The sequence below is a fragment of the Entelurus aequoreus genome, linkage group LG10, assembly GCF_033978785.1.
Source record: "Entelurus aequoreus isolate RoL-2023_Sb linkage group LG10, RoL_Eaeq_v1.1, whole genome shotgun sequence".
Taxonomy (NCBI): Eukaryota; Metazoa; Chordata; class Actinopteri; order Syngnathiformes; family Syngnathidae; genus Entelurus; species Entelurus aequoreus.
Window position 1 is genome coordinate 71,603,739 of NC_084740.1, and position 24,845 is coordinate 71,628,583.

Genomic DNA, 24,845 nt, shown 5'->3' on the forward strand with positions numbered 1-24,845 from the left:
TTACCTGATTCTGATGACTTGCATTGATTGGAATCAGACAGTATAGTGCTGATAACGTCTACGTTTTCAAATGGAGGAGAAAAAAAGTTCCTCCTTTCTGTCTAATACCACATGAAAGTGGTTGTTTTTTGGCATCTTATTTGTCCAGCTTCCATCTTCGTTTTTATACACTTTGCAAGAAATACATTGGCGGCAAACTCCGTAGCTTGCTAGCTTGTTTGCGCTGGCTTTGGGAGACTCTTATTTTATAAGCGCAGGCGCGATGGAGCGGCACTTTTATTGTGAAGACAGGAACTGTGCAGTCAGTCTTTAGGCTTTTGACGGGATGTACGGTTGAAATAAAAAAGTGTCTTTTTTCCTTCACACTTTTGATTGAGTGATTGAAACTTTTATTAGTAGATTGCACAGTACAGTACATATTCCGTACAATTGACCACTAAATGGTAACACCCGAATAAGTTTTTCAACTTGTTTAAGTCAGGTCATGTGACTGCCTGGCTCTGTTTGATTGCTCCAACGTCACCAGTGACTGCATCTGATTGGTGGAACGGAGTGAAACGTCACCAGTGACTGTATTTGGTGAGACGCAGGCACTTTGAAGGTCTGTCTGACAGACCAAAACAAACAAAGTGTGTATTAACAGATCGATAAAAATTAGTAGCGAGTAGCGAGCTGAATGTAGGTAAAAGTAGCGGAGTAAAAGTAGCGTTTCTTATCTATAAATATACTCAAGTAAAAGTATGTTGCATTAAAAGTACTCTTAGAAGTACAATTTATCCCAAAAGTTACTCAAGTAGATGTAACGGAGTAAATGTAGCGCATTACTACCCACCTCTGATATTACACATCGCATTTTTTGTAATGTGAACGACTACATCCAAAGATCGGATTTGACCAAGAAATTCAGAATTGGACATCCTACACTGTAGTGATAACATAGCCACAGTCACCTTTACAAGCTGCAAAATGGCGAGAAACTCACAAGGCTGTCATCAGCTAGCACGTTGTACGAGTAACATTAAAGACCAAAGGGGCCACAAACTAAATCTTGTTTAAGGCCACAAAAATCCTAAGGCCGGCCCCTCCTTAGACAGAGACCTACTAGAACTAGAACCTATTTAACCTCAGGTAGATTTGAGATGGCCCAACTTGACATCCTTGATACAGGTGAGACTGTTTTGGTAAGTACTGTAATGTGTTCTATGTTCGCAGCGGAGACGGCGCCTCCAAACTTCCTTCAGAGACTTCAGAGCTCCACAGTGAGACAAGGCAGTCAGGTGAGACTGAATGTCCAAGTGACAGGCATCCCGACACCTGTGGTCAAGTTCTACCGAGAGGGAGCTGAGATCCAGAGCTCAGCCGACTTCAAGATCCTAATAGATGGAGACCAGTACAGTCTATTGATTGCTGAGGCGTTTCCGGAGGATTCCGGGACATATTCTGTGACCGCAACTAACAGCAGCGGCCGAGCTACATCCACTGCCGAACTGCTGGTTCAGGGTGAGGCCTACAACCATGCTAGTATAACCAAATGGTGTTGTTGGCGTGTGTCTGCCAACCTGCTGGTGTTTTGTCCCTCCGCAGGTGAAGAAGCTGTGCCTGCCAAGAAAACCAAAAGCATAATCTCCTCCTCGCAGATTGGCGTCCAAAGGGTAAGCTGAAACTTTTTAAAAAATGCCAGCGTTCACTATTTCACGTTCATGATATTTCATGTTTATCTTGTCAGATGGAGACCAGCTTCCAGACAGCCACAATGGGGATGCAAATGGAAGGCGGAATGATGACTCAGCATTTAGCTCACAGGACCCCACCAAGAGTCCCTCCAAAGCCCACTTCGAAATCGCCACCGTCCTATTTTGTCAAAGTGACCGGTGGACGCCAGCAGTCACCTTCTCCTGTCAGACATGTGAAAGGGCCATCACCCGCAACCGTGAGGTACGCCACTTCAGTATCTGAAGCCTTTACTTGAACCTGGCGAAGCGCTCAAGAGTTGTGAGAGACACTTTCTTTGTTGTCCACAGAACCATGTCTCCTTCTACCAGACTGTCCTCTGTCTCTCCCAGACTGTCATCTGTCTCTCCCATCCGACCCGTGAAGTCCCCCATGATGACCCGCAAGCAGGTAACAACCGCTGGCAGGCGCCATGTAGGTCCGCAACACGGACGCCATGGTTCACGTTGCGTTTGTCTTGCAGGTGTCTGCCTCATCAGATGTGCTGCCGCCGTGGAAGCAGGGCGACTACGTGGCCGAAGCTAGCTACGCGAGCATGACTAGTGTGAGCAGCGCCACCCGGATACAGGGAAGCCAACAGTGGGAACAGCAGGTCACCGCCACCAGAGAGGTACAATCTACATGTCCTTCATGTCTTATTACAGTTGCTGTCCGTTGTCATAGTGCGGACGGTCGATGCCAAATTTGTAATGTGATGAACTCTTTTGTGTGACGATGTGATGTCATATGTGCTAACGTCTGGTCAACAAGAAAACTTGTTAGCATGTGAAATAGAAAGTACATCCTGCATGTCACCTGGTCTCCCTGTGTTGTGACCGTCAGGGCGAGCATGTGTCCCAGTCTGGTCGGAGTGTTGCCAAGGCAACTGTGATGGCAGCCGTGGATCAGGCCCGCAGCCGCAGGGCACCACCTGACGCAGGCTTGACCGCTGAGCAGGTAGCTGGCGAGAATCACTCCCCCTCTTGACTCCACCTACTTTTCCTTATTTTTCTTCTTCTACTGTCTGGTGCAGCTCTCTGTGCCACCAGCGGACTCTCTTTATTTGCATGCTTCAAGTCACATGACTCTCTCATGTGCTTCGTGTTCTATCAGCAGGGTGAAGGCAGCCGCCAAACAACCATGGCCGCCGTAGAGGTCGTTCAAGTAGTAGGGGTGTCGCAGGCCGTTGGCGGGCAGACTGAATTAACAACTACAGAAGTGGAAGTGAAGCAGGCCGTTGGCGGGCAGACTGAATTAACAACTACAGAAGTGGAAGTGAAGCAGCAGGTGGCAGCAAAGGAACATATATCAGCGACTAAAACCGTGGTGTCAGCGCAGGTCGGACGACTTCAGTGACGTCGTATTCAAAAGACGAGTGTGCATGATCTCAATGAACTGTGTTGGTCACTTCAGATTGAGACGACTGCTTCCTCCCGTGTGGACGCTCGGTCCCCCTCCAGCCTGCTCCAACATTTCACTGTTGCTAAAGTTTCCGTTCCCAAAGCCGACGCTCGTCGCGAGGTAAGGAATGCAGGCTTCCGCCACCGCCCCACCGACCATACAATCTTTAACACGCCCACTTCTACACCTCTGTGACTTGATGTGCTGCACTTCCTCTTCCTTTCTGAAATACCACCTTTCTCCTTGTGAAGGGTTCCGCAGCATCACAGTAAATCAAACTCATACACACTAACAGTACAGTAACGTTCCATATAGGACTATAAGCATCACGGTGGCACGTGGTTCGCACTGTTACCCGCTTTTAATCTGGTCGTGGTCTCTATGCAGGGACTGTGCATGTTTTCTCCATGCGAATTCCACCACAACTAAATGTAAGGATAACTTTTAACTTGGCTTTACTGATGTGGATTTGGTCGCCAGGCACTGTACAGTTGCCGCCCATTGCACTTTAAGCAGGAAAATACCCCATTTAGCTGTTGCTGCGGTAACCTAGTCATTAAATATATCTTGAGGAAAAAGACTCACTGAACATGTCCGACTCTCATTTCTCCCACCACTCTAAACGCCACGTTAATGCCCAAAGCTCCGCCTACTAACTCCTGATAGCTATACGCCTCAGCTGCATTTGGCCAATGCTTAACATTATTTCCGTTGGCTCGGCCAGGTGTCCATTGCGGGCTCCGCCATGGCCACTCTGCACAAAGAGATGTCCTCCCACACCAGACCCCGGAAAATCATCAAGCCCGTCAAGTCACCAAGCCCATCTCGCCGAGGGGCGTTCGAGGTTAAAGTGACAATGGAGGCCCATCCACCACCTTTTAAGGACCCCAGATATCAGAGTCAGTTTGAGTCGCAGGTGGGCAGGCTTTATGCTGAGGAAGAGTTTGAGGACTGGGAGCCTCAGGTTGGTCCTTGTTTTTTCTTTCTTCTTTAACCCTGTGTGGATCTTCACCTGCAGTTTGCTCTCCTCATGTTATGTCTCTTCATCCACTTTGTGTGGTCTTTGTCTTGCACCTGCCTTCATCTCTGTGTCGCATCAGAGCATCACGCTACCATGACAATCTTTGACCATATTTTTGTTTTTCTTTTAGGAGGCAGTTGCAGTCCCCACCATAACCCCAGAACCTGTTGTTCCACCCACTCTTGTTGCAGTGAGTACTTCTTTCCAAGGCCTTTCATGCATGTTTTTGTTTTGTGAGACTTAAGCATCCATATGTCTGTTCAGGGCCTCAAGAACTTGACAGTGACTGAGGGCGAATCAGTGACGTTGGAGTGCCAGATTAGTGGCCAGCCCACCCCTGTCATCATGTGGTTCAGAGAAGACTACAAGATCGAGAGTTCCATTGACTTCCAGATTAGCTATGAGGGCAGTTTTGCCCGACTCATGATCCGCGAGGCGTTTGCCGAGGACAGCGGTCGCTTCACTTGCACTGCCACCAGTGAGGCGGGAACCGTCAGCACTTCTTGCTACCTGCTGGTCAAAGGTAAAAAAGCAGCTTTACTCCTAAAAGTCACATTACATGTACGGCAGCTGTTAGATGTCAAATTGGTCCATTTTATCTCGTAGTTTCTGAAGAAATCGAGAGCCGAGAAGAGACTACGGCCGTTTCACAAGTGGAAATTACTCATGAGAAAACGTAAGTCAGTCAGGCGGTTCTGATCGGAGTGTTTTTGTATTTTTACAACATTCTTGGTCCTCCTATAGTGTTGCAGTTGAGACAAAACACCAAACGACAGTGGAGGTGACCACAGGAGAGGCCGCAGCTCCTTTCTTCATCAAAAAGCCGACAGTCCAGAAGCTGGTGGAAGGAGCCAGCGTCGCATTCGAGTGTCAAGTGGGAGGAAACCCCAGACCTCACATAATTTGGAAGAAAAGCGGCATCGTTCTCACAACTGGATACAGGTTGGTTCATACGGAACACGATGCCCTGTTATATTCTGGCCTGAACAACCAATGGTACAATCTATTTCTGAATTTAATTGGTTTTCAAACAGGTTTTGTAAATAGAAAAGTTTGTACACTAAAGCAAATTTCTTCACAAGAAACAATTTATATATAAATATTGGGTTCCAGCCTCGACAAAAGTTTGTACTGAGGTATTTAAGTAATTGCATTTTACTACATTTTAAACAAACTAATTTAAGCAATATGCTTTACCTCAACAGTTAACAGCTTCATCCAAATATATATGCCATAACAACAAGAGTGAACAAAACGTTTTCTCTTACATTAAAGTTTATTTTAAAGTTTTGAGTCCTTTCCCTACACGGCTTTTTATTTCAATACAAGTGTGTCCACCATGTGTTTCTTGCTCTCCTATCTCTACTGCGCACCAGTCAAATGAATGGTGCAGAGTTTTACATTTGTCCGTGAGACACGCCGTTTATTACAGCTGATTGCTGACACTGGCTTGTGTGCGCTGCAGTACTCGAGCTCACGTTATACACGGCGCACGCTGGCAACTGCCACCACTGCTCCGAGTGGGGCGCAAACCATGGTTGCCCGGCTGAGAGACGAGTGTACTAGCTAAAAGCCCGAGCTGGCAGCCTAGCAGCCAGCACTTCTCTTGAAGTCGTCGGGGAGTGAGGTTTCGTACTCGCCCAGCCACACAAGCTGCCCTACGTTACACTTACGTTATTCGCCCAGCCCACTACAACACTATTCTATATATATTTTTGCGGCCCCTGTGTACAACTTTGAATTGTAACAAGCAGTGACAGCACAAAGGAAGGTTGAGTTAATCAACATAAGAGTTGTGTCCCACAATTCCCTGGAGAAAGAGATTCAGCTCTGTTTCAAGAAATTTTATTATTAGTGAGAAGGTCTGCCTCATGTATTGTAGTTTGTTAAATAATAAAGATTACACTGTATGATGGTTGCAAGTTAAGAAGTGTCTCATGTTGATTTCTCAAGTCTCAGTGAAATTTGTATCGATGTAAATGTCTAATTTGAAAAAACCTAAAAAAGGAGATTTTAAAAACTTTTTAGTAGAATATTTCCTCTGAAGAGGTCCTGAATACATGCAAAACCCAGTCTCTGACAATTATGTAATGTTGGGTCCTGTAAGGAGGGTTGAAAAAGATGGTTGCCAGAAATGGACTCAACCATGTCTCCTGAGCTGAGCCTACCCTCAATGTGTGCCAAACAACTGGAATATCAATATGCTTATTTGGAAGTTTCAGCTTTATTTGAGCTCTCAACTTTAAACATGTATTCCTTTTTAGATATAAAGTGACCTACAAGAGAGAGACAGGTGAATGCAGACTGGAGATCTCCATGACGTTTGCCGATGATGCTGGAGAATATTCCGTCTTTGCCAGGAATTCACATGGAGAAGCTTCAGCTTCCATCAGCTTGCTGGAGGAAGGTAACAGCTCTGTTCTCCAAACTTCAGGAATGCGATAAAAAAAAAAAAAAAAGTTAAAATGGTATGTTCTGCGCTACATCCACAGATGCGTATGAATCCTACATGAAGCAATTTGACATAACATATAAAGCCGAAGTGACTACAACAACAGTGTCTGAGGAGCCCTCTGTGCTTGTGAGCCAGTACGAGCAAGAACAAAGGAGAGGAACAACAGGAATGAGTTTTGTCTCAGAAACGGTACTTATTTCGCATCCACCCGTCTCGTAGCTTATCTGGTAAAGTTCCAACAAAAGATGAGCTTGTTTTTGTTTTTTTCAGGAATTCTTCATTTCAGCCTTTGAAGAGCGGATCATCCAGGAGATTGAGCTCCGCATCATGAGGATTAGCTACAAAGAACTGGCGGCAGAGGACGGAGAACTGACAGTGAGCGTCTCAGATGAGGAGGCGGTGCAGTCCACCTTTGACACACCAGTTAAAAACTACCGGATCATGGAGGGAATGGGCGTTACTTTCCACTGCAAGATGGCCGGAGTTCCGTTGCCAAAGGTAAGTACCTCTGAACAGAATTGAAAGAGAGAGAAAGGAATCTTCTCCCAACAGATTGAATATAATATATATTTTATTAGTCTGTTACTTAAATAACTTTGCTGGGTTTCCCACCAAAGTATTTAGTTTAAATTCATTTTCTGGTTCCTGGCAGATTGCCTGGTACAAAGATGGTCAGCGTATCCAGCCTGGTGGACGATACCAGGTGGAGGTTCTTCAGGACGGGCGAGCCAGCCTGCGTCTCCCAGTGGTTCTACCAGAAGACGAGGGCGTGTACACCGCCTTCGCTGCCAATATGAAGGGGAACGCCGTCAGCTCTGGAAAGCTCTACGTGGAGCCTTCAGGAACAGTGTCGCCTCAGAGATACACGCCACAACCAGCCATACAGAGGATCCAGTACGTCAAACGATCTTTCATAAGTCCAATCAGATGGCCATTTCAAGTTTTCATAGAGGATGGCTTTTTTCTTAAATCGCTTTTGGGTTATTTTAAAAGGTTTTACTTATGTCTTAGGTCCGCATCTCCACGTTCTCTGAGCCGCTCACCAGGTCGTTCTCCCAGTCGTTCTCCCGGACGTTCTCCTGCCCGACGGCTGGACGACACAGATGAGGCTCAGCTAGAAAGACTTTACAAACCTGTCTTCGTCATGAAGCCAACTTCGCTAAAATGCTCTGAAGGGCAAACTGCCAGATTTGACTTGAAGGTCGTTGGTAGACCCATGCCTGAAACATACTGGTTTCACAATGGTGAGTGGAATACAACAAAATTCCACAAGAAAATCCTGAATATCAGCAATAAAATTCCACCTTTTTTGTTTGCAGGACAACAAGTGGTCAATGACTACACCCACAAGATAGTAATTAAGGAGGATGGTGTTCAGTCCCTGATCATTGTCCCTGCGATGCCACAAGACTCTGGCGAGTGGACAGTTGTAGCTCAAAACCGAGCGGGACGAACCTCCATCTCTGTGACCCTTACCGTTGAGGGTATGTGTCTATCAAAGTTTAATTTCTGTCCTGTAATTGAATTGTTGCGTGTTTAACCTCACCATGGTTTTGTCTCATCTTCCAGCACGAGAAAGTATGTCACGCCCTCATTTCATTGAGAAGCTAAAGAACATAACAGTAAAACAGGGAACTCTTGTTGAGTTGGCTGTTAAGGCTATTGGAAACCCTGTGCCTGACATCGTCTGGCTGAAAAACAGTGACATCATCACCCAGCACAAGCACCCACATATAAAGTATGTGTCTTTAAACACAGTCTAATCATTTTAATGAGGTGATGTCATCCTAATAATGTGATTTTTTTAGGATTGATGGCACGAAGGGAGAGGCGAAATTTCAGATCCCGTCCGCTTCAAATTCAGACAGTGCTTGGTACACAGCCACAGCTATTAACAGAGCTGGCAGGGACACCACTCGATGCAGAGTCAATGTAGAGGTGGACTTTGCCGCACCACAAACAGAGAGGAAGCTCATCATTACCAAACGAACTTACAAGGCCAAAGAGATTGCCGCTCCAGAGCTGGAGCCTCTTCATCTTCGCTATGGCCAGGAGCAGTGGGAGGAGGGAGACCTTTACGATAAAGAAAAGCAGCAGAAACCACAATTTAAGAAGAAACTGACTTCCATTCGAATGAAGAACATCGGCCCTGCTCATTTTGAGTGTAGGCTGACCCCCATTGGTGACCCCACCATGGTGGTAGAGTGGCTTCATGATGGCAAACCCCTTGAAGCTGCGAACAGACTGCGTATGGTCAATGAATTTGGCTATTGCAGTCTTGACTATGACGTAGCTTATGCAAGAGACAGCGGTGTCATCACCTGCAGAGCCACCAACAAGTTTGGAGTGGACCAAACCTCGGCCACCCTGATTGTCAAGGATGAAAAGGGTCTTGTTGAGGAGAGCCAGCTTCCCGAAGGTAGGAAGGGAGCTCACAGAATCGAGGAGATTGAACGCATGGCTCACGAGGGAGGACCTGCAGGAGTCAGCACTGATGAGGAATCTGAAAAGACCAAACCCGATATTGTCCTACTTCCCGAGCCAGCTAGAGTGCTGGAAGGTGAAATTGCCCGATTCCGCTGCAGAGTGACTGGTTACCCTGCACCAAAAGTTAACTGGTACCTAAATGGACAACTAATTCGCAAGAGCAAACGATACAGACTTCGTTATGACGGCATATACTACTTGGAGATTGTTGACATCAAGTCCTATGATACAGGGGAGGTCAAGGTGGTCGCAGATAACCCTTTGGGTTCAACGGAGCACATCGTGAAGCTGGAAGTCACACAGAGGGAGGACTTTAGATCTGTCTTACGTCGTGCACCTGAACCAAAGGTAGCAGAACCCCCACATGAGTCTGGCAGAATTGGTTTTGGTGTTGTGAAGGTGGATCAACCTGTTGATGCCACACAAGACAAAGAAGTTGTTAAATTAAGGAGGACACAAAGAGTTGTTCATGAGAAAACCTCAGAGGAGTCAGAGGAGCTGAAGAGTAAGTTCAAGCGCAGGACAGAAGAAGGGTTCTATGAGTCCATCTCTGCGGTGGAATTTAAGTCTCGCAAGCGGGATGACTCTTATGAGGATTTATTGAAGAAGACCAAAGATGAGCTGCTTCATCACCTGAAAGAGAAGGAGGAGGCTGAGAGGAAAAGGTTGGAGGAGCAGGGAGTGGTGACTATCCCCACAATCAAACCTGAAAGGATACAGCTCTCCCCTAGCATGGAAGCTCCAAAGATTCTGGAACGCATCTCAAGCAAAACAGTTGCTCCGATGGATGAGGTTCGGTTCCGACTTCGAGTTGTCGGAAGACCGGAGCCTGAGTGCCAGTGGTTCATGAATGGTATTGAACTGGAGAAGTCTGATCGTGTCTACTGGTACTGGCCAGAAGACCACTTGTGTGAGCTGGTTATCCGAGACGTTAATGCTGAGGACTCTGCCAGCATCATGGTCAAAGCTGTGAACATTGCTGGAGAGGCTTCCAGTCACGCCTTTTTGCTGGTGCAAGGTATTGGCACGAGCAGTCTTATATATCTCAAAGCATTGTGAAGCATTGTGCTGTCTTTATTATTCATACAATACTTAATTCTCTTCGTGCAGCCAAGGCAGCTGTTAGCTTTACCCAATACCTGGAGGATGCCAGCGCCAATGAGAAGGACACCATGGTGACCTTCGAGTGTGAAACCAACGAACCTTTTGTTAAAGTGAAGTGGCTGAAGAACGACATGGAAATATTTTCCGGTGACAAATATAGAATGCACTCTGATAGAAATGTCCACTTCCTGTCTGTGCTTATGATCGACATGAGGGATGATGCAGAATACACCTGCATGATTGCAGAGGATGAGAGTATCCGCACAAATGCAAGGCTTTATGTCGAAGGTAATTTAAAATACTAATGTATTTTTTTGAACATGTTCTTGATAATGGTTCTTAATGTCACCAAATTCAGGTGCTGAGCTAGAGCTTATCAAACAACTGGAGAGCATCGAAGTTCCCGAGACCTACTCTGGAGAATTTGAGGTTGAGTTGTCTCGTGAGGATGCTGAGGGTAGCTGGTTCTTTCAAGACAAGGAGCTGTCTCCCAGCAGTAAACATGTGATCTCCTCCCGACGGGGAAGGCACACCTTAACTGTGAAGAATGTCAAGAAGGCGGACCAGGGGATGTACACCTTTTTATGTGGAGACCTAAAGACCAGCGCTTCATTGAAGATGAAACGTAAGAAACATTCTGAAAACAGTGACCGCGTAGTTCACATATTACTATTGCAACAACACATCTTCAGTAGGGTAAAACTAACCTGTCTCACGACAGTCTAAACCCAGCAGTTCAGCAGTCACGTTGGAAAGATGTTCGCAAATTGATTTGTTGACTCGTTGGATTTTTGTGCTACTAGATTTGCATGTTTATGAGCAGGATGAGGGAAAAACATATTTTAGAGACACTGTTAAAACTTAAATGAATTCGACAGAATTAGAAGCTATAAAATTTAACCAAACAATATAGTTGCATGTTAAAAAAATACATCTGTATCTACATACTGATCTTTAACAGGAATTTCTCTGGAACGCATTAAATGAAATAATAACAACAATGATAATTTTGTTGAATGTAACATATATTGGGTGTACAAAAATGGCGCTGTTCATTAATCGCAGTTTTAGGAATTGCAGTTGTTCTGCACAGAATCCTTTGGAATATTTCTCCTCGTCATTGACTGTCATTTAGTCATCAATGGTCGGATCAAAATTGGGCTCTCACAGAGTTTGTCTCTCCAGTGCGTCCAGTGACCTTGATGCAGCCACTGAGCGACCTCACGGTCTGTGAAGGTGACATTGCTCAGTTGGAGGTCAAGTTCTCTCAGGAGAACGTTGAGGGGACCTGGATGAAGAACGGCCAGGCCATCTCTGCCTCTGACCGCATCCACATCGTCATTGACAAAGCTGTCCATAAGCTTCTGGTTGAGAACGTCAGCCGGGAAGATTCAGCTTCATATTCGTTTTTGGTTCCCACACACTATATCACCACCTCGTGCAAACTCACAGTTCAGAGTAAGAGAATTCTGAAAAAAATCTCCTTGAACTTTAACTGGTTTGTGCTTGGGTGTTTTGGATTATAATTGTGTTTGTCTTTGCAGCCATTGACATCGTGGTACACCTAAAAGATGTGACTTCCATTGAAGGCTCCAAGGCTGTTTTGGAAGCTAAGATTACTGCCCAAGATGTTGGTTCCGTCAAATGGTACCACAACGACAAACCCATGATGGCCAGTGACAGGATTCAAATGGTGGCGAAAGGAGCCAAGCAGCGACTTGTGTTTAACAGAACCTTTGCCTCAGATAAAGGACACTACAAGCTGCTGGTTGGGAAGGTCTCCACCAGCTGCAATCTGACTGTGGAACGTAAGACAGACTGATTAATTAATCTTGTTATTGGGTTAAATATTTGCATTACTGACATGAGCAGTATGTAGGCTAATGTTTTTATGAAACCTGTCAACAGAGATTCACATTGTAAAACACATGGAGGACAAAGTGTGCTCCGAGTCGCAGAACGTCACTTTCGACGTTGAAGTTTCTCATGCTGGCATCGACCCAGTCTGGACCTTCAGGAACCAACAGCTTAAGCCTGGTCCCATGTATAAAATGGAGTCCAAAGACAAGAGGCACTATCTGACTGTCATCGACACTATGAAGGATGCAGAGGGACAGTACACCTTCCACGCCGGTGAAAAGACTTCCAGCTCCAAGCTCACTGTCTCTGGTAAGTTTTAGCATTCACATTCAAATTTGCTCCTGATAGTTTAGAACCACCAAGCATGCATTGCTCTGCTTCCATCAGGTGGCGCCATCACCCGTCCCTTGCAAGATGTGACGGTAGCTGAGTCACAGACTGCAGAATTGGAATGTGAAGTCGCTAACGTGAACGCTGAGGGCAAGTGGTTGAAGGATGGTCAGCCGGTGCACTTCAATGCCAATGTGGTGAGTAAGGTGAAGGGAGCCGTCCGACACCTCGTCATCATCATCACTCGACCTCAGGATATCGGCGAGTACACTTACCAAGTGGCCAATTCTAAAACCTCCGCAAACCTAAGGGTGGAATGTAGGTTCTATTGTCTCGAACAGTCAGCACATCTGCTAATTTTGGTAGTAAAACTCATCTTGAATCCATACCTTCCTGTCTTTCCTTGCACAGCGGTCAAGATCAAGAAGACTATAAAGAACCAGACTGTGACAGAGACACAGGAGGCGGTGTTTACACTTGAGCTTACCCACGTCGATGTTAAAGGAGCCCAGTGGGTCAAGAACGGTGTGGAGCTGCTCAACAGCGACAAGTACGAGATCACATCTGAAGGCACCATCCATACACTGAAGGTCAAGAACTGTAACATGCAGGATGAGAATGTTTACTCCTTCAAACTGGGAAAACTGACAGCCAACGCTCGTCTGAACGTCGAGAGTAAGTGTCTTTCAAATCTACAATTCAATATAAAATAACCCTTTGCAGAATTGACTCTTACATGTCTCTGCAGTAATCAAGATTGTGAAGAAGATCAAAAATGTAAAGTGTCTGGTGGACGCCACCGTCTCCTTCGAGATGAGTCTATCACATGACAACATCCCGGTCAAGTGGATGCACAAAGGGGTGGAGCTAAAGTCCAGCGACACATGCAAGATTTTCTCCGAGCGCAAGGCTCACAAATTAGTTCTCCAGAAAGTGGACAGTAACAGTGAAGGGGAATACACTGCACAGGTCGGACACCTGCAGTGCAGTGCCACGCTCACAGTCGAAGGTACGCAATTAACCTATCAAGCATCAGTTAATTCCATCAGTTATTATTGATTTTTGGTATTTAGTGTTTGCTGAGTATTGTTTATTTATGCAAACATCTTTTCAGCTCTTCGTGTGACCAAACCCTTGAAGAATGTGAAAGTGACTGAGACACAGGCGGCCACCTTTGAGTGTGAAGTGTCCCACTTTAACGTCCCCTCTACCTGGCTGAAGAATGGTGTGGAGATTGAGATGAGCGAAAAGTTCAGGATCGTGGTTCAGGGAAAACTTCACCAGCTGAAGATCATGAACACCAGCAGGAACGACTCTGCCGAGTATACGTTTGTGTGTGGGAACGACCGAGTGTCCGCAACACTCACCGTCAGCCGTAAGACCAAAACTGCTTCATTTTGTTCCACAGGCTCTGCCTCCAGTCTACATCCATAATTCACAAGATTTTTTCCATTTTGTCTAGCCGTTCTAATCACCTCCATGCTGAAGGACTTGAATGCTCAGGAGCGAGACACCATTACATTTGAAGTCACCGTCAACCACGAGGGCATCACCTACAAATGGCTGAAGAATGGCATTGAGATAAGGTCGTCGGAGAGATGCCAAGTGCGGAGCCGGCAGCTCACGCACTCACTCACTGTTCGTAATGTTCACTTTGGGGATGGAGGAGAGTACCAGTTTGTGGCTGGGTCTGCTGCCAGTGCTGCAAACTTGTTTGTTGAAGGTGAGTTCAGCAAAAAACTAATTGATGATCTATTATTATATCAGAGTTTCAACTGAAAATGCAGAAAATAACTCAGTGAACCTCAGGAAACCCAAAATACCCATTAAAGCAATCACATTTCTCCTTTAGACGGCTTCATGACATTTGAATTAAATATCAAATCAAACCAACCAGGAGCCTTTTCCTCTAAAACCCCTGCGACACATGACAACCAGATGGTCCTTAAAAACAAATTCAATTCCACAAAAAGTCTTATTTTTGGTGGCTACACATAATCTACACCAGTGGTTCTCAAACTTTTTTCACCAAGTACCACCTCAGCAAAAACTTGGCTCTCCGAGTACCACCATAATGACAAACATTAAAATACAATAGCGTAGTAGGCCTAGGTATTCTCAAAAACAAGGCAAAGGTTTTATTTAATAGGTATATTACATTTTTTTGGCCACTGTAACATTACACACAGTTAGAACAGTAACACTGTGTTTGAATGCAGGAAAATAAAACACTGCTTTAATCAAGTGATTATTTGGCATACCACTAGATAGAGCCTGCGTTTCACTCGTGGTACATGTACCACAGTATGAGAATCACTGATATAAACCTAAGAACCTTGCTGCATTTGAGGTTGAGTTTGTTTTCCCTCTTTGGAGACTTGTTTGAGCTGCATACTGTATCTCGGCATCCCTTCTCGCAGCTCGTGTAATTGAATTCACCAAGAAGATTAAGGACATAAAGATAACAGAGAAGAAGAAGGCGATATTTGAATGTGAGGTGTCAGAACCAAACATCCAGGTTGTTTGGATGAAGGACGGTCAGGAGCTGGACATGTCACAAGAAAGGTATGGTGCTGTTGCGCAGATGTTTAAACAACTGAAATATAGAAAGAGTTGGAGCTGAAGGTCCTTCTGTGTTCTCTGCAGGTACATCGTGACAGCAGAGAAGTATGTCCACCGGCTCATGATCCAGACCGTACGCCTATCTGATGCTGGAGAGTTTTCGGTGGTGGCCGGCTCAAGCATCTCGAAGGCCCAGCTCATTGTGGAAGGCCGTGACATCCGTATCTTTGAACCGGCAGCACGAGTAGTCACGGTGAGTTTTTTACATTGTTGTTAAATAAACAAATTTTTGTCAAACCGCAGACAAACAATTGGATTGTGTGGTCAGATTCCACTGGAAGACACCAAGAATCCTAAAACCGGTTGGTCTCTCCTGCAGGTCCTCGAGAAACACAGAGCAACTTTTGAATTTAAAGTTAACGAGGATGACGTCGAAGGTCGTTGGCTGAGGAACGGGGTGGAGATCCAGTTCTCAGTGGAGGAGCGGTTCAACTATGTCACCATTAGGAAGGTCCACCGTCTTACGATCTCTGAAACCTATAGGAGCGACGCTGGCGAGTACACCTTCATTGCCGGCAAGAACAGAAGCACAATCAACCTGAGAGTTAACAGTAAGTCCTGAAAGACACATTCAATTTAAAAGCTGGAAGCAGCTTCGACATTTGTGCATTCAAGTATAGTCCTGCCCTTTCCTGGTCACTAAGCCAATTTTTGTCTGTGTGGTTTAGTCCCAGAACCGCCTCAAATCCTCCACCACATGGAGGCACAGTCAGTGGAGGCGGGCAGGCCGGCTCGTTTCTCTGTGGCAGTGAGTGGCGTTCCTCAGCCTCAGGTCTTCTGGTACAAGAACTCGCAGGCGCTGTCTTCAGGCTTCAAGTGCAAGTTCCTTCATGACGCTGGTGAGCACACCCTGCTGCTGATCGAGGTCTTCCCAGAGGATGCTGCCATATATACCTGTGAGGCCAAAAACGACTATGGCGTTGCCACCAGCACTGCTACGCTCAATGTGGAAGGTAGCCTGGTTCTTACCTAAGCAGAGAAATGGTCCACTTCAGACGTATTGTACATTTAGCTTGTGTTTTTTTCACAGTGTCTGAAGTGGTTTCTCCAGACTTGGCTGCTTTCGTTGCTCCTCCTGTTATCATCTCACCCATTTCCAGCACCTCTACCCGTGAGGGAGAATCAGCTCGCTTTCAGTGCAGAATTGGAGGAGATGGTATGAAACATAACCATCACTCGAAAGACAAATTCCTAAATCAGTGTTCAGAGATTTTGTCAAAGAGAATAAGATTAATTATTAGGTAATCTCATTATTCACCCAATTAAGCTTTCATAGTCAGCGTCAACACATTGTCTGTACAGTATGCTGCTTGAATCTTATTAGCTAACTAATTTGTTAGCTAATTAATGATCCGAGCGTCTCTCCTTGACCAGATGTAAAGATAAAATGGTTCCACAAAGAGAAGGAGATCAAGCAGTCCGCATTCTTCAGAATGTCTCAGTTTGACGACAGCTATCAGTTGGCGGTCCCCAGAGTGTACCTGGAGGACGAGGGCGAGTACACGTGTGTGGCCAGCAACAATGCCGGAACCGCATCAAGCTCAGCAACCCTCACTTTGGACGGTAAATATTTTCTACAGTCTTTTAAAATTAAAGTGATGGTAAAGCATGAATGGTCAAGGTCACATGGCAAGTTGTCAAGTCGAAATCAACAAAAGCATGCTAACATTGGGCTTAAGACAAACAATCATGCTTCCTTTCAGGACAAAAACAATTACTGGACACACCCGCCGAGTGGCATGTCTCCACTACACTCAGCAGTCAACAGCCCGCTACTAGCCAAAAGCCAATTTTCATACTGCCAATCACAAGCTGTTCAGTGCCGCACGGAGAGGTGGCCCGCTTTCACGCATGTGTGTCCAGCACCCCCATACCGAAGATAAGCTGGTTCCACAACCAGCAGCCAATTCAGCCCACCAAGAATGTGGTGTTCCATTATGACGAGGTGACGAGCACCGCCACCCTCATTATAGTGGACGCTTTCCTTGAGCATGGGGGCCAGTACACCTGCAGAGCGGCCAATCCTGCGGGAGAGGCCGCCTGCTCGGCCATGCTGGTCATCACCAATGTGGAAGAATTAGAAGGTAACCTCCAGAAAAGTTGGCTGCTGCAAGATCCCTTCACTCTCCTTCAGCTCCATCTCGTTGTCCCCTAAACTGAGCATGTCTGTCTCAAATTAATCATTAAAATAATCAGACAATCAGGGTTGGTTCAACAAGTTTTTTTGATACTGTCAGACAAGGTTGGCGCTACCAAAAAAAGTTGTTTCTGTAACATTTTTGTATCAAAGGCAACTCACACACTAAAAAAACCTGGTTCCTGAGATAGGCTCCAGCACCCCCCGCGACCCCAAAAGGGACAAGCGGTAAAAAATGGAGGGATGGATGGAGTCCTTGTGGCATTTGTTCACTTTGGACGAGGGCTGGACAATTATTCGAATTTTGATTTCGATTTTGATTATGGCTTTCCACGATCATAAAAATATAAAAAACGAGAGAGAAAAAACATCCATGCAAATTCCGGAGCTTGTAATGGTGAAACAGTTCAGTGACAGATCAGTGAAAAAAAGACGTCTACTAGGAAGTTGGGGATCTCACCGTCTTTCTTACTACTTTTTATTTGACTCAGCACTAATTAATAATCACTAAACTCAACAAAAAAAGGAAGGCATATGATTTCCACGTTGAAGTAACCGCGGACGTAGTCACATAATTGACCAGTCAAACGGAATCCGCTGATAAACGCAAAATAATATCAGGGAAACTGTGACTGAAATGCTGTCATTGTGAATAGAAGTAACATTTGTTTGGGAAAATAATGTGTCCGGAAACGCTCATTCAGCCCCGAAAGACGTCCTGAACTAAACAATGTCGAGTCGGTCACTTGAAACAGCAGCTAAACTACAAAGCTAAAGCTAACAGGAACAATCTATACTAAAACAACACATCTCATCTGTTTTTGTTGTTGTGAACAACATCATCTAAGTAATGTTAACGCATAAACAAGAGGAGAGCAGCCGCAACTTGGAAGTGGGGCCGCGCTCTCCTTTTTTTTTTTTTACTGCCTAAAGTCCTTTCTTTACTAGTCAAGCTGAGAACAACAGACTCATCCCTCCACCATCTTTCCTCACTTCTGCGCTTCCTTTCTCCCTCACAGAAAAAGTGTGCATGAGCCTCCCATCACTTTATTTTCTTACTTGTTCATCCACAAACATCTTTAAAACTTTCTGCTTGAGGAAAATAAGAACCTGTCCTCTGTTCTTTGCCCCAAAAAAACCTTTGTCTTTGAAGCTTACATTTCATAAAAGACAGAAAGAGGTTCTTGTTTTGCATACAATTTGACAAGATTCAGATGCACTGCGGGTATAAATCACGTTTGTGTAAAAGAAAAATCTAAATTTGTTTTTCTTTTTTTCGTCCACAGTGACTCATGTAAGAGAGCAGATCGAAGCCACCATTGAGCAGGAAGTCAAAGGTAAGGTCCACCTCATTATCTATCCAACGCATATATTTGTGTCTCACATGCTGAGACAAAGGACGTGCTTGCTCGATTAATCTGTCACTCTGAAAGTGGTCTGTTTGTGGGGGTGGGTTTTCAGGCCACATCTACAAACGGCTGTTAGAGTTTGAAACACGGCCGTTAAGTTAAACTTTTCTGTCCAGTCACATGGGAATTTGCATGTCATTTATTATGTGTCATGAACATTTGATTCCCTCCAAACGAGCAGTTTGCATCAACTTTTATTTTGGCATGAGGGTTCTTCTGATCTTTGGCTAGAAATGTTTGAGGTTGTGTCTTTCTCAGATCTGATGTGCAATGTATGCACAATCATGGTAAATTTCTTCATGTAAATAAATATTTCTTATCCTGGCTTGCAGATAACGAGGATGTGACTTCTGTGATTTGCAATCATAACACCACCAGTAAACTATATTAGTTCGAATAAACGCCTTCTTACCAAATTTATCACTTTATTTGCTACATTATACTATGGACACGTCATTCCTCTTACATTTAAGGACTAGAAAGGGCGTTTATTCCCCTGTCTGCAAGTCAGGTAAGAAGTATTCAAACAGAAAGGCACTACAATTATATGGTAAATGAATCGATTACTAGCAGCCCATCTTGGAATTTTGCTTTGTAAACCATCTTAAATAATAATTTGTTTTTAAGAAATTTCCACAGAAGAAGGATCAAAACTTCCTGCAGGTTTCTTATAAAAAGAATCAAGTCTTGCGTTTATTCGAACAAATATGGTGAGTGAAATCATTTCTTATGGCATTGTGACTGCATGCATGTAATATTTCCATTCATTAGTCATTTATATACATTTCTCAGTTTTAAATCCACAGACTGAGTTTTTCTGACAGTTATAATATTTTTCCACAGATCTGTTTTTTCATCAGAGCAAAGACATGCTCAGCACTGCTCCGAAGCTTCGATTAGCATTCTCAGACACAGAGGACTTCCTGGACCATGGCAGGGCGTCAGCCAACCGCTGCTCCAGTAGAACCTCCTCTATTAGCTCCTGGACAGAAAACATCAAACCTTCTTTCACCAAGAAAGTCAAGTTCCAGTCAGTTCTGGAGGGGGAAGCAGTTGTTTTTAAGTGTAAATTGGTGGCTTGCCCTCTGCCAACTATTCTTTGGTTTCATAACAATCGGTCAGTTGCCAGAGAACATAGGCGAAGGATCTGCACTGAAAGTGCAATGCACATGCACACAAGCAGTTTGATTATCGATAGTGTTAAAGAAAAGGACTCTGGCAGTTACAAGGTCATGGCAATAAACACAGAAGGCTCTGCTGAGTCTACAGCGTCACTTTTAGTATCACTGAGAGAAGAGCAGTCGGCCAACTACCTCAGCTTTATCCGCCGCTCTGCAAAGGCCCACAAAAGCATGGACGCTCTGGCAGAGCAGAGAAAGGACAGGAAGTTTAGAGTAGACCTCAGGTATGTTGGATCTCCATTTGACAAGATGTCAAAGGTCCATCGCGGGCGGTCTCGGTCAAAATATGCTCTTGTGCGTACTGTCTACTTTCATTCAAGTTCGGTTAGACACGAAGAGGAATCTCACAAAAAGTCTAAGCGTCTAGAGACAGCATCAGAGCGTGCCCCTTCTCCTCCCGCCATGTTTGACTTATCTGATCACTTTAATGACAGATTCAGTGACATTTACTGTGACCGTCGCACTGGGGCTCGTTTCAGTGACAAGTTTAGTGACCGTTGCAGTGACCGATACAGTGAAAGGTTTAGTGACACGGAGAGTCTTCACAATGAGGTGAGAACTAAACTCACCACTCTACAAAGAGCTGTCAGGCAAAAGAAGAGGCTTTCTATCTCGACCATGTCTTCTTCCGAGTTTGAGTCTGAGTCAGTAGCCAGTGAGTCGAGCTATGCAGATTACGTCGAGCAACTCAGGGTCAAGCCAGCTTTGTTTCCTGATATTCAGCATTCTAAAAGAGCCTTTAATTTTGGGGAGAGTCAGAGCTTGGATGTGAACAAGGAGACTTTTAAGCCTAGTGTGAGACATTCATTTGAGCCTCAGTCCAGAACCAGAGCCATTCAGATTATAAAAGGTGAGCAAGTTGATTTGGTTGAGCCACAAAGCCAGACAAAGACTGAAAAATACTCTGAGACATTTGAACTTGAAAACGTACAATCTTTTGACGATCCAGCCCAAAGGATTAGTGGGCTTCAAGGCAGACCGACAGAATGTAAAGTTGAGTGTCTGACGAAATGCAAAGTTGAATGTCCGACAAAGGACGTAGAACCATACATCTATGAACCCCCATTCTCTGAATCATTTGCACATAAGGAAGCTGCCTCCACTGACATTAGGGAACATGCAGGAACTAAAGCCACTAAAAACAAATTCAGGTTAATTAAGTCCACCAGGGACCACCTCCCACCTGAAACCACAGAACACATAGCAACAACAAAACTAATTGACGATGATGATCCATCTTTTGAGGGTCCGTATGAGAGTCAGGACTTTGAGAATCTGGAACTTGAGGAAAAATGTGTGTCTCTGCCAATAAGGAAATGGTCCCAAGGCAATAGAATGTCCGAAGACAAAACATTCCACTCTGAATGTGAGCTGCCCATGCCAGTTGAGTTGCTGTACATGGAACCTGAAGGGCACATTTACACCCAGCAGGAAATAGCTGAAGTAACAACCAAAGAAACTGAAGCCATGGACTGTTTCCACACATGTCCCACAGTAAAGGCCAAGGAAATTGAACCAGAAACGGTAACTGTTTCAACACCTCAATTACCCAAAGTTGAAATCAGGGCTGAGGAAAGAGAAAAGGAGGAACAGTCAATTGTACCACCGCCATCACTTTTAGTAAAAATGTATGCAGTGGCAAAGCCTAAAATAAAAGGAACAGAAGGAGAAACAATAAATGTTGAGGAAAAATGTACTGGACAGTCCTTGAGGGAACAGTATGAAAGGAGCCTTGAAGCAGAGAGGGTTGAGTGTGAGGGAAAACTACTGGCTCTACGAATCAAGAAATGGCAAAAAGGTATGCAGGTCACACAGGGGGAAATATTTCAGCCACAAATTGGCCAGCTAATGGCAGATAAAACACCATACAAGGAATTCGAACCTGTAGCTGCAAGTGTTTCAACTACTCAATCATCCAGAGTTGAAATCAGAGTAGAAGAAAGAAAAGATGAGGAACAATTAATGGTACCACAGCCATCACTTAGAGTTGAAATGCATACAGTGGCAATGCCTAAAATAAAAAGAACTGAAGGAGCGACAGAAAATGTTAAGGACAAATGTGCTGGAGAGTCCTTGAGTGAACAATATGAGAGGAGCCTAGAAGCAGAGCGGATTGAGTATGAGGAAACACTCCTGGCCCTACGAATCCAGAAATTGCAGAAAGATATGCATATCACACAGGAGGAAATATTTAAACCTGAAATGCATCTGATAATGGCAAACGAAACACTATATAAGGAAATTGAACCTGAAGTTGCAACTATTTCAACAGCCCAATCACCCACAGTTCCAATCAGAGCACATAAAAGAGAAGATGAGGAACAATTAATGGTACCACAGCCATCAATTACAATAAAAATGCATTCAGTGGCAAAGCCTAAAATCGAAGGAACAGACGGAGCAACAGAAAACATTGAGGAAAAATGTGCTGGAGAGTCCTTGAGAGAACAACATATAAAAAGCCCGGAAGCAAAGTGGATTGAGTGTGAGGAAAAACTCCTGGCCCTACAAATCATGAAAAGGCAGAAAGGTATGCAGATGACACAGGAGGAAACATTTCAACCTGAAATGAGCCCGCTAGTAGCAGACGAAACACCAGTAAAGGAAATGGAACCGGAAGCTGCAACTGTTTCAACTCCTCAGTTACTCAGAGTTGAAGTCAGAGCAGACGAAAGAAAAGATGAAGAACAATTCATGGTACCACAGCCATCACTAAGAGTAAATGTTAACAGAGTGGCAAGGCCTAAAATCAACAAAACAAAAGGAGCAGCAAAAAATGTTGATGACAAATGTGCTGGAGAGTTCTTGAGGGAACATTATGAGAGCAGCCTCGAAGCAGAGCGGATCGAGTGTGAAGAAAAACACCTGGCTTCACGAATCAATAAATGGCTGAAAGATATGCAGGTGACACAGGAGGAAACATTTCAACCTGAAATGCATCTGCTGATGGCAGACAAAACGCTGTATAAGGAAATTGAACCAGAAGTTGCATCAGTTTCAACACTCCAATCACTCAGAGTTGAAGTCAGAGCAGAGGAAAGAGAAGGGGAGGAACAATTATTGGTACAACAACCATCACTTGAAATAAAAATGCATGCAGTGGTAAGGGCTAAGATAAAAGAAACCGAAGGAGCAACAGAAAATGTTGAGAACAAAAGCGCTGCAGAGTACTTGAGAGAACAATATGAGAGGACCCCAGAGGCACAGCAGGTTGAGTGTGAGGAAAAACTCCTGGCTTTACGAATCAATAAATGGCAGAAAGATATACAGGTCACACAGGAGGAAACATTACAATCTGAAAAGCAGCTGCTAATGGCAGACGAAACACCATATAAGGACATTGAACACAAAGATAAAATAGTGTCAATACCCCAATCACCCAGAGTTGAAGTCAGAGTAGAGAAAAGAGAAGAAGATGAACAATTATTGGTACCACAGCCATCACTTGGAGAAAAATTTCATACAGTTCCAAGGCCTAAAATAAAAGGAACAGAAGGAGCAACAGAAAACATTGAGGACAAATGTGCTGGAGAATCCTTGAAGGACCAACATCCGAGGAACCTAGAAGCAGAGCGGATTGAGTGTGAGGAAAAACTCCTGGCCCTACGAATCATGAAAAGGCAGAAAGGTATGCAGATAACACAGGAGGAAACATTTCAACCTGAAATGGGCCCGCAAATGGCAGACGTAACACCATACAAGGAAATTGAACCCAAAGTTGCAACAGTTTCAACACCTCAGTTACCCAAAGTTGAAATCAAAGCCGAGGAAAGAGAAGACGAGGAACAAAAAATAGTAGAACAACCATCATTTCGAGGTAAAATGCATTCGGCGGCAAAGCCTAAAATAGAAAAGACAGAAGGAGTAACAGAAAACATTGAGGACAAATGTGTTGGAGAGTCCTTTAGGGAACAATATCAAAGTAGCCTAGATGCAGAGCGGATTAAGTGTGAGGAAAAACTCCTGGCCCTACAAATCATGAAAAGGAAGAAAGGTATACAGATGACAGAGGAGGAAACATTTCAACCTGAAATGGGCCCGCTAATGGCAGACGAAACACCATATAAGGAAATTGAACCTGAAGCTGAAACTGTTTCAATGCCTGAGTCACCCAAAGTTCAAGTCAGATTACAAGAAATAGAAGATGAGGAACAATTATTGGTATCACAGCCATCTCTTAAAGTAAACATGCATACAGTGGCAAGGCCTAAAATAAAAGGAACAGAAGGTGGAACAGAGGACACATGTGCTGCAGAGTCCTTGATGGAACAATATGAGAGGTGCCTAGAAGCAGAGCGGATTGAGTGTGAGGAAAAACTCCTGGCCCTACGAATCAAGAAATGGCAGAAAGGTATGCAGGTGACACAGGAGGAAACATTTCATCCTGAAATGTGCCTGCTAAAGGCAGACGAAACACCATACATGGAACCGGAGGGACCTGCTTACACTGAGAGTGAGAAAGACATGCATAATTTACACATAGACCAAGCTATGGCTGTGACAAAACCTAGGTCAAATGAAGCAGATTATACAGTGGAGAAGGACCAAACCTTTCCCTTAGCCCTGGCTCCCAGAGGGGAAAGGCAGAAAGAGATATTAGAAACTGTATCTGCATTGCAAGGACAAAAATACCCTGGAAATAAATCAAAAGCGGAAGATGAAAAGTTTCTGTTTGAGAAAGCAAGTGAAGACCATGAACTCCAGCTGTCAATGGAAAACATCTCAGAGCTGAAGAAATGTGAGCAGTTTGTAAGTGAAGAAGAAGCTCTTACTGAGAGAATAATGAAATGGCAGAAAGATGTTCTGATGGAACAAGAAGAGGCTAGGAAGCCAGACAGCTATCCTCTTCAAGTTAAAGGAAGCAGGATGTCCTCCTTTGGAAAAACAGCCAAAGAGAAGTTCCTTATGAGCGAACAAGGTACTGATCAAAAGAACAATAGCCTGCAGTGGTTGCCTGTTGAAGAACTGTCAACTGAGGTTCTTGAGACCAGGTTGCAGAGGGACAGTGAGTACTTTGTAAGTGAAGAGGAAGCTCTTGCCCAGCATCTTCTTAAAAGGAAAACAGATGTCATAGAACAAGAGGAAGCAGCTGAACGAGAGGCTATTTCTGATAACCTTTCTGCTCCGC

The 24,845-nt window shown here is 44.5% G+C and overlaps 1 protein-coding gene across 1 annotated transcript in view; it reads left to right on the top strand.

The window, feature by feature from the left end:
- The window catches only part of ttn.2 (titin, tandem duplicate 2), a 216,303-nt gene that overhangs the window by 20,368 nt on the left and 171,090 nt on the right, over positions 1-24,845 (top strand). The window contains 39 exon segments of the mRNA XM_062061968.1: positions 1,213-1,500; positions 1,585-1,696; positions 1,738-1,935; positions 2,022-2,130; positions 2,195-2,341; positions 2,554-2,667; positions 2,827-3,048; positions 3,124-3,231; positions 3,836-4,075; positions 4,263-4,322; positions 4,397-4,655; positions 4,739-4,836; positions 4,890-5,074; positions 6,397-6,539; positions 6,625-6,776; positions 6,858-7,085; positions 7,240-7,481; positions 7,599-7,831; positions 7,907-8,071; positions 8,157-8,325; positions 8,396-10,092; positions 10,185-10,466; positions 10,537-10,803; positions 11,364-11,636; positions 11,723-11,986; positions 12,087-12,347; positions 12,426-12,686; positions 12,780-13,043; positions 13,117-13,377; positions 13,483-13,743; positions 13,831-14,091; positions 14,789-14,933; positions 15,015-15,183; positions 15,310-15,541; positions 15,659-15,943; positions 16,021-16,146; positions 16,365-16,553; positions 16,694-17,074; positions 18,414-18,464. Of these exon segments, the coding sequence (XP_061917952.1) occupies positions 1,213-1,500; positions 1,585-1,696; positions 1,738-1,935; positions 2,022-2,130; positions 2,195-2,341; positions 2,554-2,667; positions 2,827-3,048; positions 3,124-3,231; positions 3,836-4,075; positions 4,263-4,322; positions 4,397-4,655; positions 4,739-4,836; positions 4,890-5,074; positions 6,397-6,539; positions 6,625-6,776; positions 6,858-7,085; positions 7,240-7,481; positions 7,599-7,831; positions 7,907-8,071; positions 8,157-8,325; positions 8,396-10,092; positions 10,185-10,466; positions 10,537-10,803; positions 11,364-11,636; positions 11,723-11,986; positions 12,087-12,347; positions 12,426-12,686; positions 12,780-13,043; positions 13,117-13,377; positions 13,483-13,743; positions 13,831-14,091; positions 14,789-14,933; positions 15,015-15,183; positions 15,310-15,541; positions 15,659-15,943; positions 16,021-16,146; positions 16,365-16,553; positions 16,694-17,074; positions 18,414-18,464 (9,402 nt within the window).